Here is a 19,180-nt window from a genome sequence, read left to right on the forward strand (position 1 = left end):
TTTCCCATCTGCCAACATGGCTTCTTACTCAGCAAATCTGGCTTCCCTCTCCTTCCCTTCCATCTTGGCTTCTTTTTCCTCCTCCTTCCTTCTTCTAAAAAACTACCTGAGCCCATAAAGACCCCTCCTCCAGCACACATTAGCATAACAAAGCCCTTTCCCAAGAAGGAAGGTAATTAGCAATTTCACCTGGCAGCGCCATTCACTTGGGCAGCGGCCATTTTTTACAATATAAGTGAGCAAACTCAGAAAATACAGGTTTTACAAACTCATTTGCCCACAATCTGCCTGGTTTTTTGAACTGGATTTTCTTAGGGCAAGATTTGCTCATACTGTGCCTAGCGTTGAACATACCTGTGGCCTGTGTGACTGTGGTGCTAGTGGGCATGCTTGCTGCAACTCCAGGTTTGAATTTGAGTATGCAATACTTCACAGTTGGCTGATTTTCTTCCCTTCATTCTCCGGTGGCACCATCAAATCAGCCCCTCTCTGGTCATATTGTCCACCTTTTGGGGGCTAAATGTGAGGGAAATGTGACCTTTCCACTCAGTTTTTATTACTATTGATAAAATCATTATTCTTAAAATAGTGTATTTCTAAAAGTTTAGTTTCTGTAGTTCTATATTTCGTATAGTTAAAAAATGATGTCACACATACACACACAAAATCCCCTAGGTAGTAGGAAGCACCTGAGTGACAAACTCACACCTGTTGTTGTTACTCAGTCATAGCTTAATCAAACCTTATGTTCTTTAGGGTGATCTAAGAGATGTCTTCTCCTCAGTTTCAGTTAACTTGTAATATAATATTTCCTAAGTCTGCTCCACATGCAATCCTTAAAGGGCTTATCATATGGTGATTAGGATCTTAGGTATTAAACTAGCTCACTTCCCAACACTCCTTTTAAATGCTGCTGGTTCAGTGAGCTAATAATCCTTTTCATTAATAAATCCAAGTTTATATATAAGTTTACATTAAAATCTTCAAATACTAATTTGAAAAACTGAACCTACAACAATGCAAGACCTGATAGGGATTTGGTTTTCCTACATAGAGCTGAGGAAACACAAAATAAACTATCAAAAACTAAAATGTCAATCAAAGCTCCCCTGTGTAATTTTGAGGGAGTCTATTGAGGGCAACATTGAACAATCATTGGTTAATGGTATTATTATTTAATATTTTAAAAAGGTGTTCTCTATCAATAATAACCTTAAATGTAAATGGATTAAATGATCCAATCAAAAGACATAGGGTAGCTGTGTGGATAAGAAAACAGGACCCATACATATGTTGTTTACAAGAGACACACCTTAGAACAAAAGACACACATAGATTGAAGGTAAAAGGATGGAAAAAAACATTTCGTGCAAACGGAAATGAAAAAAAAGCTGGGGTAGCAATACTTATATCAGACAAATTGGACTTTAAAACAAAGGATATAGTAAAAGATAAAGAAGGCCACTACATAATGATAAAGGGAGTAATCCAACAGGAAGATATAACTATTATAAATATCTATGCACCTAATATAGGAGCACCCAAATATATAAAACAGACTTTGATGGATTTAAAGGGCGAGATCAACAGCAATACTATAATAGTAGGGGATTTCAATACCCCACTAACATCACTAGATAGATCCTCAAGGAAGAAAATTAACAAAGAAACAGTAGACTTATGGGAAACACTAGATTAACTCGATTTAATAGATATCTTCAGATCTTTTCACCCTAAAGCAGCAGAATATACATTCTTTTCAAGTGCTCATGGTACATTCTCTAGGATAGACACATGTTATGGCACAAAAGTGCTCTCAACAAATTTAAGAAGACTGAAATCATATCAAGCACTTTCTCTGATCACAACAGCATGAAACTAGAAATGAATCACAGCAGAAAAGCTCAAAAATTCTCAAACACATGGAAACTAAATAGCAGGGTGTTAAATAATGAATGGATTAAGAATGAGATCAAAGAAGAAATAAAAAAATTCCTAGAAACGAATGACAATGAGCATACAACAACTCAAAATTTATGGGACACAGTGAAAGCAGTGCTGAGAGGGAAGTTCATAGCACTACAGGCACACTTTCAGAAGCTAGAAAAAGCTCAAATAAACAACTTAACCCTGCATCTAAAAGAATTAGAAAAAGAACAGCAAGTAAAGCCCAAATGTAGTAGAAGGAAGGAAATAATAAAGATCAGAGCAGAAATAAATGGCATAGAGGCTAAAGAAACAATACAGAGGATCAATGAAACTAGGAGCTGGTTCTTTGAAAAGGTAAACAAGATTGATGAACCTTTAAGTAGACTCACCAAGAAAAAGAGAGAGAGGACTCAAATAAATAAAATTAGAAATGAGAGAGGAGAAATAACAACTGACACAACAGAAATACAAAATATTGTAAGAAAATACTATGAAGAACTGTATGCCAAAAAACTAGACAACCTAGGTGAAATGGACAAATTCCTTGAAACATACAATCTTCCAAAAATCAATCTGGAAGAATCAGAAAACCTAAACAGACCGATTACACCAAATGAGATCGAAACAGTGATCAAAAAACTCCCAACAAAGAAAAGTCCAGGGCCCGATGGCTTCACAATGGAATTCTACCAAATATTCAAAGAACTAACTCCTATCCTTCTCAAACTATTTCAAATAATTCAAGAGGAAGGAAGACTTCCAAGCTCCTTTTATGAGGCAAGCATAATTCTGATTCCAAAACCAGGCAAAGACAACACAAAGAAAGAAAATTATAGGCCAATATCTCTGATGAATATAGATGCTAAAATCCTCAACAAAATATTAGCAAACCAGATCCAACAATATATGGAAAAAATCATACACCATGATCAAGTGGGATTTATTCTGGGGAGGCAAGGCTGGTACAATATTTGTAAATCAATCAATGTGATTCATCACATAAACAAAAAGAAGGAGAAAAACGATATGATAATTTCAATAGATGCAGAAAAAGCATTTGATAAAATCCAGCACCCATTCATGATCAAAACTCTCAGCAAAGTGGGAATACAGGGAACATACCTCAACATGATAAAAGCCATCTATGAGAAACCCACAGCCAACATCATTTCAATGGGCAAAAATTAAAAGCAATACCCTTAAGATCAGGAACAAGGCAGGGGTGCCCCCTTTCACCACTCTTATTTAACATAGTTCTGGAAGTCCTAGCCACAGCAATCAGACAAGAAGAAGAAATAAAAGGCATTCAAGTTGGAAAAGAAGAAGTAAAACTATCATTATTTGCAGATGATATGATATTGTATATCGAAAACCCTAAAGTCTCAGTCAAAAAACTACTGGACCTGATAAATAAATTCAGCAAAGTGGCAGGATATAAAATCAATACTCAGAAATCAGAAGCATTTTTATACACCAACAATGAACAGTCAGAAAGAGAAATTAAGGAAACAATCCCCTTCACAATTACAACCAAAAAAATAAAGTACCTAGGAGTAAACTTAACCAAGGAGACTAAAGACTTGTACTCGGAAAATTACAAAGCATTGATAAAAGAAATCAAGGAAGATACAAACAAGTGGAAGCATATACCGTGCTCATGGTTAGGAAAAATAAACATCATTAAAATGTCTATATTACCCAAAGCAATCTATAAATTCAATGCAATACCAATTAAAATACCAATGACATACTTCAAAGATATAGAACACATATTCCAAAAATTTATATGGAACCAAAAGAGGACACGAATAGCCTCAGCAATCTTAAAAAAGAAGAATAAAGTGGGAGGTATCACACTTCCTGATATCAAGTTATACTACAAGGCCGTTGTACTCAAAACAGCCTGGTACTGGCATAAGAACAGGCATATAGATCAATGGAACAGAACAGAGAACCCAGAAATAAACCCACAGCTCTATGGACAACTGATATTTGACAAAGGAGGTAAGGAAATACAATGGAGTAAAGACAGCCTCTTTAACAAATGGTGTTGGGAAAATTGGACAGGTACCTGCAAAAAAATGAAACTAGATCACCAGCTTACACCACTCACAAAAATAAACTCAAAATGGATAAAAGACTTAAATGTAGGCCGTGAAACCATAAGCATCTTAGAAGAAAACATAGGCAGTAAGCTCTCGGACATCTCTCGGAGCAATATATTTGCTGATTTATCTCCACGGCATGTGAAATAAAAGACAGGATAAACAAATGGGACTATATCCAACTAAAACGCTTTTGCACAGCTAAAGACAACAAGAACAGAATAGAAAGACAAACTACACAATGGGAGAACATATTTGACAATACATCTGATAAGGGGTTAATAACCAAAATTTATAGAGAACTTGTAAAACTCAACACCAGGAAGACAAACAATCCAATCAAAAAATGGGCAAAAGAGATGAATAGACACTTCTCCAAAGAGGACATACAGATGGCCAATAGGCATATGAAAAAATGCTCAACATCACTAATCATTAGAGAAATGCAAATTAAAACCACAATGAGATATCACCTCACACCAGTCAGAATGGCGCTTATCAACAAAACAACACAGAATAAGTGCTGGCGAGGATGTGGAGACAAGGGAACCCTCCTGCACTGCTGGTGGGAATGCAGACTTGTGCAGCCACTGTGGAAAACAGTATGGAGATTCCTCAAAAAACTGAAAATCGAACTGCCTTTTGACACAGCTATCCCACTTTTAGGAATATACCCCAAAGACACCATAGAACAGCTCGAAAAGGAGAAATGCACCCGCATGTTTGTGGCAGCATTGTTCACAATAGCGGAGATCTGGAAACAGCCCAAGTGTTCGTCAGAGGACGAGTGGATTAAAAAGCTTTGGTACATATATACTATGGAATACTACTCAGCCATAAGAAATGATGACATCGGATCATTTACAATAACATGGATGGACCTTGACAACATTATACGGAGTGAAATAAGTAAATCAGAAAAAAAAAAACTAAGATGAATCCATACATAGAAGGAACATAAAAATGAGACTCAGAGACATGAACAAGAATGTGATGGCAACAGGGGTGGGAGGTTGGGGGAGGGGGGAGTGGGTGAAGAAGGAGAGAGGGGTTGGGGGAGGGGAGGGGCACAAAGAAAACCAGATAGAAGGTGACAGAAGACAATTTAACTTTGGGGGAGGGGTATACAGCACAATCAAATGTCAAAATAATCTAGAGATATTTTCTCTCAACATATGTACCCTGATTTATCAATGTCACTGCATTAAATTTAAAAAATGAAAAAAAAATTAATAAAGATTTTTAAAAATTCAAAAAAATAAAAAATAAAAAAAATAAAAATAAAAAGGTGTTCTCTGGCCTGACCAGTTGGTGATGCAGTGAATAGAATGTCAAATTGGGATGCCGAGGACCCAGGTTCAAAATCCTGAGGTTGCAGGCTTGAGCACAGGCTCATCCGGTTTGAGTATGGGTTCACTGGCTTGAGTGTGAGGTAGGCGGCTTGAGTATGGTATTATAGACATGACCCCATAGTCACTGGTTTGAGCAATGACTCACTCACTCTGCTGTAGCCCCTCCCTCAGTCAGGGCAAATATGAGAAAGCAATCAATGAACAACTAAGGAGCTGCCAAGAAGAATTGTGCTTCTCATCTGTCTCCCTCCCTGTCCGTCTGTCCCTACCTGTTCCTCTCTCTGACTCTCTCAGTGTCTCTGTCAAAAAAAAAGGGTATTCTCTGGAGAATGAGAGAATCAGAGTGTCTCAGTTTTCCCTGGAGAGAGCTCAATGGCCCTGGGTGAGGTAGATAAAACAATGACAGCACATGTTTACCTATACAGTGATCTTTAGTGTCAACTGCAGGTGAGTCTTGCCTGAGGACACAGACCAGTGTTCTCTGAAACATGGTCCATTTCTTAGCCCTCAGTCACAACTGAACTCAGAGATGTGTCTGATCCTTTTGCATTTTTTTTTTAATTTAAGTGAGAGGAGGGGATATAGACAGACTCCTGCATGCGCCCTGGCTTAGATCCAGCCAGCAACCCCCATCTGGGGCTGATCTCTACCCATCTGGGGCCCAAGCTCCCAACAGAGCTATTTTTAGCTCCTGAGGCAGAGGCTCCATGGAGCCATCCTCAGTGCCTGGGGCCAACATGCTGAAATCAATTGAGCCATGGCTGCAGTGGAGGAAGAGAGAGAGAGAGAAAAAAAAGGGGGAGGGGAGGGGTGTAGAAGCAGATGGGTGTTTCTCCTGTGTGCCCTGACTGGGACTCGAACCAAGGACATCCACATACTGGGCTGACGCTCTATCACTGAGCCAACTGGCCAGGGATTCCTTTTGCATTTTGATATAAACCCAACATATGAGGATATTATACAACTGCCATTTCCCTTTCCACAGAAATGAGTATTCTCCTGGCAAATGAGTATCTAGATGACAAATCATTAGAAAGAGTGACTCCAGAAGGAAGCCAAGTTTATGACCAAGAGTGAGTGTTTTATCATAATTTTACTAGGACAGTTTTGTTAGGTTTTTATTTGTTATAAATTTTGAAATTTCACAGTCATGTATTCTTAGGTCCTCAGGTATGTCTTCAGCAAGCTGGCTCAAGACCCATGGCTTGGTTGCTCAGAAACTCACCATCATGGATGCCTTGTCAGTGACAGCTGTCCCTCACAATGCCTCCTACATTCCCATTCTGGACAAGCATGTTGTTTCCAAGGTCTTTGATGAGGTAAACCATTCGATCTTTGCTTAACATACTTTTCATTTCCTGCTTAAGTGGAAAGTTGTCCTCTTCAATGTCTTGTACACTTGTAACAAAAATGTGTTTTACTCATTGAAAAAGAATTATTTGTAAAGATAGTAAACAGAGAGTGAGGAGCTTTTGAGTGTTTTTGCTATTAAGCTAAGAAGGAGCTGGCCTCTGCTGGGTTGTCAGTTCGCGGTTGTCTGGTGAGGGGTGGCAGTGTGGAGCGCAGAGCTGTTAGAAAGCCTCCAGGTCAGAGTACGGAGTCCTGAGTCTTGTCCAACATCAAAAGACAGGGAGAACTTGTGACAGCTCGCATTCATCCTTTGCTCACTTTCTCTTCCTGAGTACAGTGGCTTCTTTGCCATCATGAAAGTCTCCAAAAGCAACAGAGAAAGAGGCAAAGAGAGAGAGAGAGAAGAGATGAAGGTTAGCCAGAGCAAAAGAACACTAAGAGAGTGATGAATGACAGTCATTCATGTCTCAGGAGAAAAAGAGCTTCCAGTAAGAGGCTGTGGTAGGGTTAAATGTGGAGGAGCCAAACAGGCACTGAAGAGTCCCCTTGGCCTGCGTAGGGAGAAGGGCCTTGCCCGCACATGATCAGGCCAGTGGAGCAGCTGGAGTGCATTGGGGTGGGGAGCACAAAAGAAGCGACAATGTAAGGGTTGAGCTCCACTGCTTCAAATATGATACCAACTAACAATTTAAACAAGAACCCATCAGGCTTTACAGTCATAAATAAAAACAGTATCCTTAGAAGACCTTACCTCTGTTGTTGTGAGTTGGGGGCACAGAGAGAGAGAGATCAGCAGACGAAATCATCAAGGACTAGCAAAGGACCACCGCTCACTCAGGCAAATGGCACCAAGTTCACGCTGTGTCCTATTTTTATTCACAAGACTTTAAAAAGCTCGTTTACTGAGAAATTGGCATAACATCAAGCATAACTTTTACTTAAAGATACATGGAGTACACCTCCATGATAGCTTAATAACAACATATTATCAAAAGGCATTAATTGCTATTGCTTCTATGGTTTCCACAACATTCTCTCTTTATCTCAAGGGATAACCTTGGAAGGTACAGAAATCTTATGAGAATGTTTTACTGAGAAAAAGCCCAGCAACTGCCTTCAGTCACATAGACCTGTTTTAGTGACCTGCCTTCAAGTCACAAAACAATTCTCTTGGCAAAACATTCTTTTCTTGTTGGCTGTGTTCCTATCCAAGGCCATACAATGCGTTATTCCACTACATACCTCAAACTGAAATATCAGTATTTACAGAAGAATGCAAGAGGTTGGGGATTTTCTTCAAAATCATCTGTATAGTAGAAGTGAGGGAAGGGGAGGAGTAGATAGAGCAAGATTGGCCCTGAGTAGATAATTGTTATATTTGGAAAATAAGACTGTTGGTTGGGATGGGGGCTCATTGTACTGTTCTGTTTTATTTTTTACATATTTAAATTTTTCCATAATAGAAAGTCGAAAAAAATCACAGGCAGGAAAACTTTTTTTTTTTTAAAAAAGAACTTTCTCTGGTTGGTCTTGCAATATCTAAGATTTGGTGTCTTTGGGAGAAGTGGATGAATTGTTGAGGGTTTTTTTTTTTATATTACTCACATTTTTAAAATTATACCTTGAATTTCAGTATGCATCCTGGTTGACACGACCAGTGGCTCTTGTTCTGGAGGTTGTATGTGTGATCAGTTAGGCAGGCTTCCTGACGACTTTGCCCTAAGGTGAGTTGTCCTGTTCCTGACTGTCATCTTGTGACAAGCACATTCTATTTATACTTCCAGTGAACTCTAACCTGGTTAGTCAGATAGTAACTTATCACTTGAACTTGATTTTTCTAGAAGCAACAGAGGGAAACTGAACACTGAATTATTTCTTCTAGAAAGTTTGGTGACAACTTCTTATATTCTGTGGATTTATTTTATTACTATTCTTGAGTTTTATTTGGAATACTGTATATTTAGTGAACTCTCCCTGGAAATAGAATTTTCTTCTGTTTATTATGTCTCCTCTATGCCTCTTAATACACTGAGATACATCAAAGTAAAATTCTCAAAAATCAAACATGATAGGCTAGGAAAACATAAGAATAAAATCAAAGGAAGAGGCCCTGGCCGGTTGGCTCAGTGGTAGAACGTCGGCCTGGTGTGCAGGAGTCCCAGGTTCGATTCCCAGCCAGGGCACACAGGAGAAGTGCCCATCTGCTTCTCCACCCCTCCCCTTCTCCTTCCTCTCTGTCTCTCTCTTCCCCTCCTGCAGCCAAGGCTCCATTGGAGCAAAGTTGGCCCGGGTGCTGAGGATGGCTCTATGGCCTCTGCCTCAGGCGCTAGAATGGCTCTGGTTGCAACAGAGCAATGCCCCAGATGGGCAGAGCATTGCCCCCTGGTGGGCATGCTGGGTGGATCCCAGTCAGGTGCATGCAGGAGTCTGTCTGACTGCCTCCCCACTTCCAACTTCAGAAAAATAAAAAATAAAAAATAAAAAATAAATCAAAGGAAGAAACCACAGAGGAAAGATTTATAGATTGAATAAATAAATATTTATCTTGAATAAAATCATATAAATAAAATTAAGGTAAATCTCAGAAAAATATTTCCTCAGTTGAGGAAATACCAACTAAAATAAGAATTTTCCATTAAATATGAAAAGTGCAGAGTGAAGATGCAGGAGGGTTCCTTAACCCACTTTCAGATGTCACAGAAGTGTTCAGATGTAGCCATGAGGGTTCAGACCTGAGATATTGGTTCAGTCCAAGCCTGGACTTGGGGAAAAGAAAGGAGTTATGAAGGTGATAAGGTGAGTAGTGTCCTAGATCATCATCATCATCATCATCATCATCATCATCATCATTGTGTCTTTAATGGCATCTTATCAAGGCTTCTTGTTTGGTCCTAATCCGGGTTCAGCAGATAACCATGTGGTCAGATAGCCTTGGCTTGCCCCCCCAGCTCATTTACTCCTGATGGTGGCAAGTCTCTAACCCTATAATCTAGTATGGGAAGAATCCTCACACTAGGTTATGAGTGAAGCATTTGATATAATCAAAGTATTTTATTTAAAACTTAGAGAAACTGAGTGAGGTGACTAGCATCTCATCATTTAGCTGGTGAAGAATGTTGGCTGCAAAGAGGGTAGAGGTGCTATTAAAAACCTGACATTTTGTTACTTTCAAATACAGTAGCATTAAGATAACTTTTCTATTGTTAGAAAAGGTATTTTAATTAAAAATTCAAAGCACAATTATTGCTAAAGCTATACATATTCACTGTGTAAAAAAAATAAAAAATATAGTTAAGTGGGGAAAACAAAAGCTGTAGCTGTAATTCCGCCACAGGTGTATCACTGGTGGTTAGCTGGCTATACCTTTTTCTCTACCTGCATATCCTTTGTGCTTCGCTTTTATTTTACCAAATGAAGTCAAACTGAATATACTGTTTTGTACCCTCATTTTCACTCAATAGTCTATTGTGAACATTGTTCCAGGCCAATACAGATATGTATCTACTATACCATTTTAATTGAAATTTAAATGAAAAAAAGCAATCTCTTAAACTCTAAATCAGGGGTCCCCAAACTTTTTACACAGGGGGCCAGTTCACTGTCCCTCAGACCGTTGGAGGGCCAGACTATAAAAAAAAAACTATGAACAAATTCCTATGCACACTGCACATATCTTATTTTAAAGTAAAAAAACAAAACGGGAACAAATATATTTAAAATAAAGAACAAGTAAATTAAAATCAACAAACTGACCAGTATTTCAATGGGAACTATGGGCCTGCTTTTGGCTAATGAGATGGTCAATGTGCTCCTCTTACTGACCACCAATGAAAGAGGTGCCCCTTCTGGAATTGCGGCAGGGGCCGGATAAATGGCCTCAAGGGGCCGCATGCGGCCCGCAGGCCGTAGTTTGGGGACCCCTGCTCTAAATGCTTAGATTGAAAAGTGTAAAATGTAATCTATACTGTAATCTACACTGTAGTAAGTAACATTTTCATGGGTTTATGAATGATCTTATTGAGCGTTTAATCTTGCAGCCTGCCTTTATTTTGCTTGTTGGAGACTGGAGGTATTTCTATTTGAAAGCAAACATTTAGGCTTCAGCACTCAACAGTTTGCACAACAGCACTATCTTTCTGCATCAGAGGTACCCAACTGGATACCTGTGTTTTCATCATACACAGCCGTTTCTTGGCTAATCTGCAGTAAACTCTGGATACTTACTGGAAGAACTGATTTTGTTGGGAATAAAATAGAAGTTGGTGAACAATAAATATGTAAATACCAATTTCACACTATTTTCTCATTTTTAAAAGGGGGGTTGTGTGATTGCTTATACAGTAAACACAGAATGTTGTGAGGCAGAGTATTGCCTGTATCACTTTAGCAACTAATAGCTGTGTGCATAATTCTGTCATCTGCTTTCTTCATTTAGGGTATTATGAACCTATTTTCTTGTAAAAACCATTTTTGGATCATTTTAATTGTTATACTAATATTCAATAATATGAGTTACTATAATTTATTTACCTATTCCCCCCATTATTGGGCAGTTTACTTGAATTTTTAAGAATGCTATGTTCCTATGAAATCTTTGCTGTCATGTAGAACATTAACATTAAAAAAAACTTTGCCAATTCCTATGTGAATGGTATTTCATTTTAATTTTCTACTCTTTTATTGTTTAAGAATGGTTTTTAAGAATGTAAATTAAATATCTTTTCTAAAGCCAGTTGCCACAGCCACCATCACAGCCGCCTGGACCATACAGGTCTTACACTGTCCCAAAGAGGAGCACATGGCAATGGCAGTCAGCATTTCCATCTCTGCTCCAGAAAGTATGATGGCATCCACCCCTACATCCCAAAATCACAGACCTACCAGGGGCATAGTAGGCAGTCCTTGCTGCTGGGTTCTCATCTTCTGGAGACTGCAGATCGCAACTCCAGCCTGATTCTACTCATCCTCCAAAGAGGAACTGGAAACACCAGCTCCCGCAACTGGGCTTGAGCCATGGGCCACCGCCACCTTCTGCTCCGCAGGCCTTGCAGCCCTGGCCTCCTGCCGCTGCTGGCTTTCCACAATGTCCAGGGCAAGCTGCAACTCACGAACCTGATTCCTTCTCCAGTGGCTGCTCCATTTCCAGGAGAATCTCATGAACCTGGTTGGCCTCCTCCTCCGGTGTTTGCTCCAACTCCAGGGTCAGCATCTCTTTCTCCCGTACTTGCTCCAGCTCCTTCCACTGCTCGGTTTGCAGGTCCTGGGCTTTTTCTCTCTCAGTTCCTGAAATTAGCATTGCAAAGAGGAAGCAGCCAAGATGGTGTAGTGCTGAAGGAGAAGCCAGTTTGTGCAGAGAGAAGGAGATGGGGAACAGAGGTAAATTGGGCTGGTGAGATAGAAACCTTTGATTTTAGGAAACTCAGATGAGTCAGTGGCTTTGGGAACCCTAAATGGAAAGGGAAATGTTTTCCCACTGTGTGTATTTCTCACCCGCTGGGTGTGAGCTAGGATTAAATGTAATGGCCCACCAATTCTTGGCTCCATTGTTTCATTACATCTGTCCGAATCAGACCTGAACCTACATGCGCCAGGCAGCTGTGATGGTGGCCGTGGCTACTGGTTTTACATCTTTCGTAAAATCTTGTTCACATTATTCATATACTTAGTAAACAACTCTTTAAAATTAGCAGTTACACTCATCTCATGCCTCAGTTACCAAGGATTCAAATTTAGCGGGATCCAAACTTAATCATGTTTTACAATATAAATGAACTTAAAAATCTTTTGAGCCATGGTCATTTTAGTTTATATATAATTTTAGTCTTTGACGTGTTCAATAAATGGTTACTTTGTATGTGTATTATGCTAGAAACTAGTGTTTTAAAAAGAAATAAAGAACTACAGAGTTTAGTGGAGAGGCAAGTCATAAAACAAGGACTACATATATGAATTTATTTATACAAAGCTTGAATGAGAAAATATGTAGAATATTTAGTGCTCGGCAGAGAGTAAAGGATAAACACTATTATCATTACTGATAAACTATTCTTAAGCACAGTGGTTTCTTAGGGTCTTTCTGGTCTAACAGTGGGAAATTTTTAGCAGAATCATCCCAGATTGGCTGTCATGAATTCCAGAAATTTCTTCTGCCTTTATGCTCAGTGTCTCCCTCCCTCCCTCATAGTTAAAATCTTCTTACACAGGGTCTGATTATTAATACCAATTTGGTAAGGTTTCTAGATTAACCTCAAGAGAATTGAGGTTCATATGAACCTCCCATTTGTTATCAAATACTGTCTAGAAAGGCCTCTCATTAGTTGGTTATACTTGATTTGCATTATAAGAGGTCATCAGTAAACCATTTTCAAAGGAGGTATGTCTAGGTGGTTTTATTTCCTCTCAAACAGAGCTGTCAGTTTCAGCTGCCGAACTGGCTTCCTGACAGCAGCTGGGCAGCTGTGACTGTGCTCTCTCAAGTACTTATGAGAATGCTCCTGATGACCTCACAGTCACACTATATTTGACATCATAAAGAGAATATCCTCTGAGACTGCCATGTGACCACCATGTTGTAAAAACTAAGACCACTGACTGAAGGTGTGGAGTATGACTTTGTCTTTCGCTAAATCTGCATGCACACAAGCCAAATTTGAATGAATTTGAACTGCTGCCACACTGAAGAACACTATGGCCACCCAAGGCATGAGGTCCAAATCCACAAAAGAGGGAAGTAGAACATAAATTTAAGTATGCTAAGTGAGGAGTCAAGCTGATTAATGGTGAAATGTGATAACATAGCTAAACATTTTATGGCGTTGGTTTGTAATTAAGCTCTGGAAGTTGGCAAACTTGGAGGGCTATTTATAGATTTCTAAAGGGTTTTTTTCCTTCAGGGATGATAAAAATATAAGGGTCTTTTGTTTTATTGTGATTGTTTCTTGAGACTTTTATTTTTGAAAGATTTTTTAAAATTTTTTCTGTAAGCTTCATTCAGTTCTCAAAGTTCAGTCAACCCACTGTTCCTGCTCCTGCCTTTGAAGAAGATTGTTAGAAGCCACCTGCTGATTCATGTGTCTGACAAGTAGCAAAGTTTGACCATGTAGCCTCTTAACTTTATGTTTTTTTCTTAAATTTTCTGAATCTTTGCCTATTTTCTTGCTTGTTTTGGTCTTGATTTTTAAATTTTTTATTTATTTTTATTTTATAGCATGTGTGCATGTGAGACAGAGAGAGAAGGACACACAGGCAGGAAGGGAGAGAGATGAGAAGCATCAACTCATAGTTGTAGCACCTTAGCTGTTCACTGATTGCTTTTCTCATTCGTGCTTTAACCAAGGGGCTCCAGCTGAGCCAGTGACCCCTTGCTCAAGTCAGCGACCTTGGGCTCAAACCAGCAACCTTGGGCTCAAGTCAGCAACCATGGGGTCATGTCTATGATCCCATGCTCAAGCCAGCAACCCGTGATCAAGCTGGTGAGCCTACGCTCAAGCCAGATGAACCCGCATTGAAGCTGGCAATTTCAGAGTTTTGAACCTGGGTCCTCATTGTCCCAGACTGACACTCAATCCACTACGCCACCTGGTCAGGCTGGTCTTGATATTTTATTACAAGATTAAAATATGTAGTTTTTAATTGCAATGTCTGGTTTTTCCAAGAGAGATTTTATTCTATTATCTAAAATGTTGTTTTTTCCATTTGTTTCTTCCTAAAGCACTTCTGTATATTTCTGTATTTTTATATGACTTGCATCTTTGAACAACATAATCTATCTATCATAATCTATTATCATATGTTAATTTTTTCTTAAGTGAATTGACATTCTGTTGATTTGCTCAGCTATCATTTTTCGTGTGTGTGTGTGTGTGTGTGTGTGTGTGTTGGAATTTTAGTATGCTGGCTCATTTTAACAGGATTTTTAAAATTTTTTTTCCCTTTCTCCTTCTGTTTTGAACTTGCCCAAATCCATCCCCTAAGCCCCCATAGTTGGCATTTAGAGCTCTTGTTCCATGGTGATATTGGAATATTATAGATTCAGAGGGTGGCTTGGTTTATTGGTTCTGAAAATTCATCAGTGGCTTCACTTAGTAGATAGAGCCTTTCCTTTTTTTGGAGGTGAGAGACCCTTGTACCAGTGCTGGGTCAGGTGCTGAGCCTGCCAGGGCCCTTGTCCACATGCAGAGCTCTCATACTCCCAGCTGCTTCCCAGCAGGTGGGCCCCCACTGCCCTGCTGCCTTTGGACACAGTCAGCAAGTCCACAGCTCAACTCTGCTCATTTGTTCACAGCTCTGTTCAACTTTCTGTCTCTAGAAATTTATTAATCAACCACATATTTTCTTTCTTTCTTTCTATGTATTTTTTTAAACAAAAGCAACAACACTATGATTTTTGTATGATTTTGGAGGCAAAGGGGAACATAAAAGCATGAACTATACCATCTTGATTGACTGAAAGTAAAAATTACTTTTTTAAAAACAATTCCTCACATTTCCAAGATGCCTATATGCTCTTTGTGGTTGGAATCAGGTACAAGTTTGAAATAATACTGTAGCTTAGTATTCTCCTGTTAGATTTCCTTTTTCTTTTTTGATTAAATATAAAGATATGGACTAGGCCCTTTTTTGTGAACATATATATATATATATATATATATATATATATATATATATATCAACAACTATTTGTTGAGGGCACACTATGTGCCAGGCATTGTTCTAGGTGATAGGAATACAGTAGTCAGTAGTGAATAAAACAAAGCCTCTGCTCTGGCAGAACTTACATTGTGCTGGGAAGAGATGAGTGTTAGACAAACAGGTAAATGTATGATGTAACAGGTACTGTTATACTGTTAAGATGGCATGGCACTCTGCTGTTTTCCCATTGACCACTAAGCCTTCTCAGCTTGACACGTATAAGAACCTCTTATAAACTGATAAGGAAGATGGCCAAAAGATGTTGAGTATCATCAGTTATCCTCAAGAGAAAGTTAAATGTAAATTAAATATATGAAAAAGATGTTTAACCCCACTAGTAATTTACAAGTTGCAAGAATGGGATCCTATTTCTTATACTCTCATCAATTTGACAGAGGTTCATGAAGATAATACTCACTTCTGACTATAGTTTCTCAAAGCAGATTATTTTGTTCTTTTTTTTTGTGGTGGTGGTTCATTTTATACTTGATCTTAGCCAAAAGGTCTAGAAGTGATGTGGTTGGTAGTGATTCTTAAAATATGTTATGTTTTTCTTAATGATTTTTTATATTTTCTAATTGATTTTATAGTCAGGAAAACATATTGTATCACCACAAAGACCCATTTTTTAAAGTATATGCTAGCCTATCAAGTGACAGTTTCCTGTGGTTTGATGTGTAGGTATTCCCTCTGGCTCATGTGTGCAATGAGACAAACAAGGTGACATTAATTAACCCCCAAGGAGTCAAGCTCAATATCTACAAGCTAAAAGTGGAACAGGCAATTAAGTCCTATGAAAAGTGAGTATTACTCTGGGATGTTCTCGGATGGCTGTGGGTTTCTTTTGCCTTGTTTACTCTTATTTTCACTTAGAGTTTTCATCTGGAGCAGCTGTTTAAAACTCATCTACCAGAAATATCAAATTTGGCAGCAGCAGTAGTCAACACAGTCCAGTGCCTCACTTGAATATGTCCAACATGGTTTTAAACTGTCCCTCCTTTCCCAAACCTTCAGAAATCTCATGTTTGATAGAATCAATCGGAGTCCGAAAGACCAGTGTAACAGGCTTTAAAGAAAGGAAATCTGCCAAGCTGTCTCTTAAGGGAGAGCAGCCCCAGCTAAAGACTCAGACCATGTTTTAAGGGCTAGGATTAGGGAAGTAGGAAGGCTAGCGGGGCATTTGCTGATTGGCTGTCACTATTGCTGGGCGCAGGGGTGCTTTTCACCAATTATGGATGTTGGTGCATTTTCAATCGTCAGTAGTTTCAACTGTCAAGGTGACTCCATCAGACATTCCTTTGTGGTTGGTCACCTGCCACAAGCCCTGAAACGAAACTCCTGCCAGCAGGTTAAAGAAATGCAGCCTAAGATTCCTGACTATTTGATATATTTATATAAAAAGGAAAGAGAATGATTCCTAGAGAGGCTTAAGGGAAAGGGGACAGAGGTCATCATCTTCTGTAACTTCTTCCTGCTGAGGGGCGGTGAAGGGTTATGGCCTCTCTAGGGATCACTCTCAGTGGGGAGTAGAGAGGTGCAGTGATGACTTCCTGTATTTACAGGGGTCCAGATTTTTCTGTTTCGTGAGGGCAGGTTTCAGGGTTGGTGTGTAGGGCTAGGTAGATTTCTCCAATTTTCTGATTGGAGAAGGCCTGCATGCGATTCTGTAAGAAACTAGTGAACAGACGTAAGAGGCAGGGTCCAAAAGCTAGAAAAATAAATAGGAGAGTGAGTGGACCAATGAAAGGCAATAGTCAAGACACCCAGTTTGTGCAAAACCACTGGTTCCATGACTCAGTTTGTTTTTCACAAATTCTCTGGACTCGTTCCTTTAATTTGATTGCCACGTCTCTAACTAGTCCTGACTGATTAAGGTAAAAGCAACGCTCTTCTCCTAGAAAGACACAAATACCTCCTTTTCTTGCCATTAAGAGATCAAGACCTTGGCGGTTTTGTAGCAAGACGGCAGCTAGGGAATCAATTTGATCCTGAGGTTTTACTGGGGTGGAGGCAATTTCTTTTAGGGAGCTTTGGAGGTCTTCAGAGAGAGTATGGTAATAGGATAGGGCAGTGGCCAGTTCCCCTGCCCCTAGACCTACTCCTGTAGAGATTCCTAAAGCCATGAGAAGAGGGATTACCTGTACAGCTTGTTTAGTCCTTATGGTTAGTGTGCTAGGAATTGGAAAAGGCTCATGGGGTGGGAGGTTGATATTTGGGGTGAGATAGACTAGGGTACAGGTTTCTGTCCAATTAGTAGGGAGACACATATAGGTGTTGGTCCCACACAAGTAGAAAGCCCCTGCTTGGATGAGGCAGGCTGAGAGGAGAATAGAGAATAGATGGGCAAGGGGTCATTGTGGTTTCTCTGTTTCTGAGCTCCAGATGGTCAGGGTGGAGGAAACAGCCACCCCAATAAGTGGGGAGATATGAGTAGAGGATTGTTTTGAGCATTTTAAGGTAGTCAAAGCTGTTGAGGAAAGCCAGGGATAGAGTTGGTTAGTGGGATAGGAGTATTTATGTTGTGAAGCTGTAAGAGTAGGGGGTCCTGTGAATCGAATGGGATTAGAAAATAATCCGTTTGCTTTTGGAGAGACTTGATAGTTAACTTGATGATTCTGATGGTCTTTGGAAATTGGATAGTTATTGTGGTGTTGAAGAGGTTAGAAGGGAGGTGACCCACTGGGACAGTACCTTGAGCAGTAAAGCATAAAGGGGCAGGTGAAAGCAGGGGGGTGTTCAGGGTGACTGGTCCCCAAGCAGGGAGAATTTGGGGCTTTAATTTTTCAAGCTGGGAATAATAGGTTTGATATAGCTTATTTGCTCAGTTGGCGGCTGACGTGGGATAATTCCCTATAAGGGTGTCGGCTCTCTCAAAGAAGGAAGCCCCTTTTTGGGTTTGGTATATGAGAACTGTCTGTAGAAGGTGGGTGTTGTTGTTTGGGATGGGGGGGCAGAGTTAAGCTGAGGAGGACATAGACATACACATCCGGCAATTAACTGCATAGGAAGAATTAGCTTCAATTAAAAGTCTTTGAGTGAGGTTAAGGGAGCATTCTATATATGTGGCCTCTAGGAGAGAGGAGACGGGGGCGGCATATGTGGCACCCAGTAAGAGAGAAAGAAGAGCTGGTGTTAGGAGGTCAAGAACTGGGAGGTTGGGCTTAGGAGTGATTAAGAGGAAGAGAAGAAGAAATTGTTTTCTTCCATTTTTTTGTCCTCCTTTTCATTCTCATAAAGTTAGTCACCTTACTTCTTTTTTTTAATTATTTTATTTTATTTATTCATTTTAGAGAGAGAGAGAGAGAGAGGAGAGAGAGAGAGAAAGGAGAGAGAGACAGGGGGGAGGAGCTGGAAGCATCAACTCCCATATGTGCCTTGACCAGGCAAGCCCAGGGTTTCGAACCGGCGACCTCAGCATTTCCAGGTCGACGCTTTACCCACTGCGCCACCACAGGTCAGGCAAGAAGAAATTGAAAAGCTGCTGTTTCTTTTGGAGAAACTTCAAGTAGAGAACCTTGCCAGGCCAAGTCCCGCATCCAATTGAGGAGTCTGTCAGTTTCACTGGAATGAGGCCTAAACCAGGAGAGGTCCTCAGAGGCCTCAAGAAGGAAGTAGAAGAATCTGGCAAGGTGGTCATTGGCAGTTGCCTGTTGTGAGTGCCTGCTGGACTGGGCGGTATGGCGGGATATGGCCTCTTGGAGGAACATTATGAGATGGACTGGTCTGGTTCTTCTTGGATAGGGGAACATGTGG

General features: G+C 39.8%; 1 protein-coding gene across 1 annotated transcript in view; it reads left to right on the top strand.

Moving 5' to 3' along the window:
• VWA3B (von Willebrand factor A domain containing 3B) overlaps positions 1-19,180 on the top strand; it is a 271,732-nt gene that overhangs the window by 177,961 nt on the left and 74,591 nt on the right. The window contains 3 exon segments of the mRNA XM_066267787.1: positions 6,372-6,459; positions 6,549-6,705; positions 16,109-16,227. Of these exon segments, the coding sequence (XP_066123884.1) occupies positions 6,372-6,459; positions 6,549-6,705; positions 16,109-16,227 (364 nt within the window).

The sequence above is a fragment of the Saccopteryx bilineata genome, chromosome 3, assembly GCF_036850765.1.
Source record: "Saccopteryx bilineata isolate mSacBil1 chromosome 3, mSacBil1_pri_phased_curated, whole genome shotgun sequence".
In the NCBI taxonomy this organism is placed as follows: domain Eukaryota; kingdom Metazoa; phylum Chordata; class Mammalia; order Chiroptera; family Emballonuridae; genus Saccopteryx; species Saccopteryx bilineata.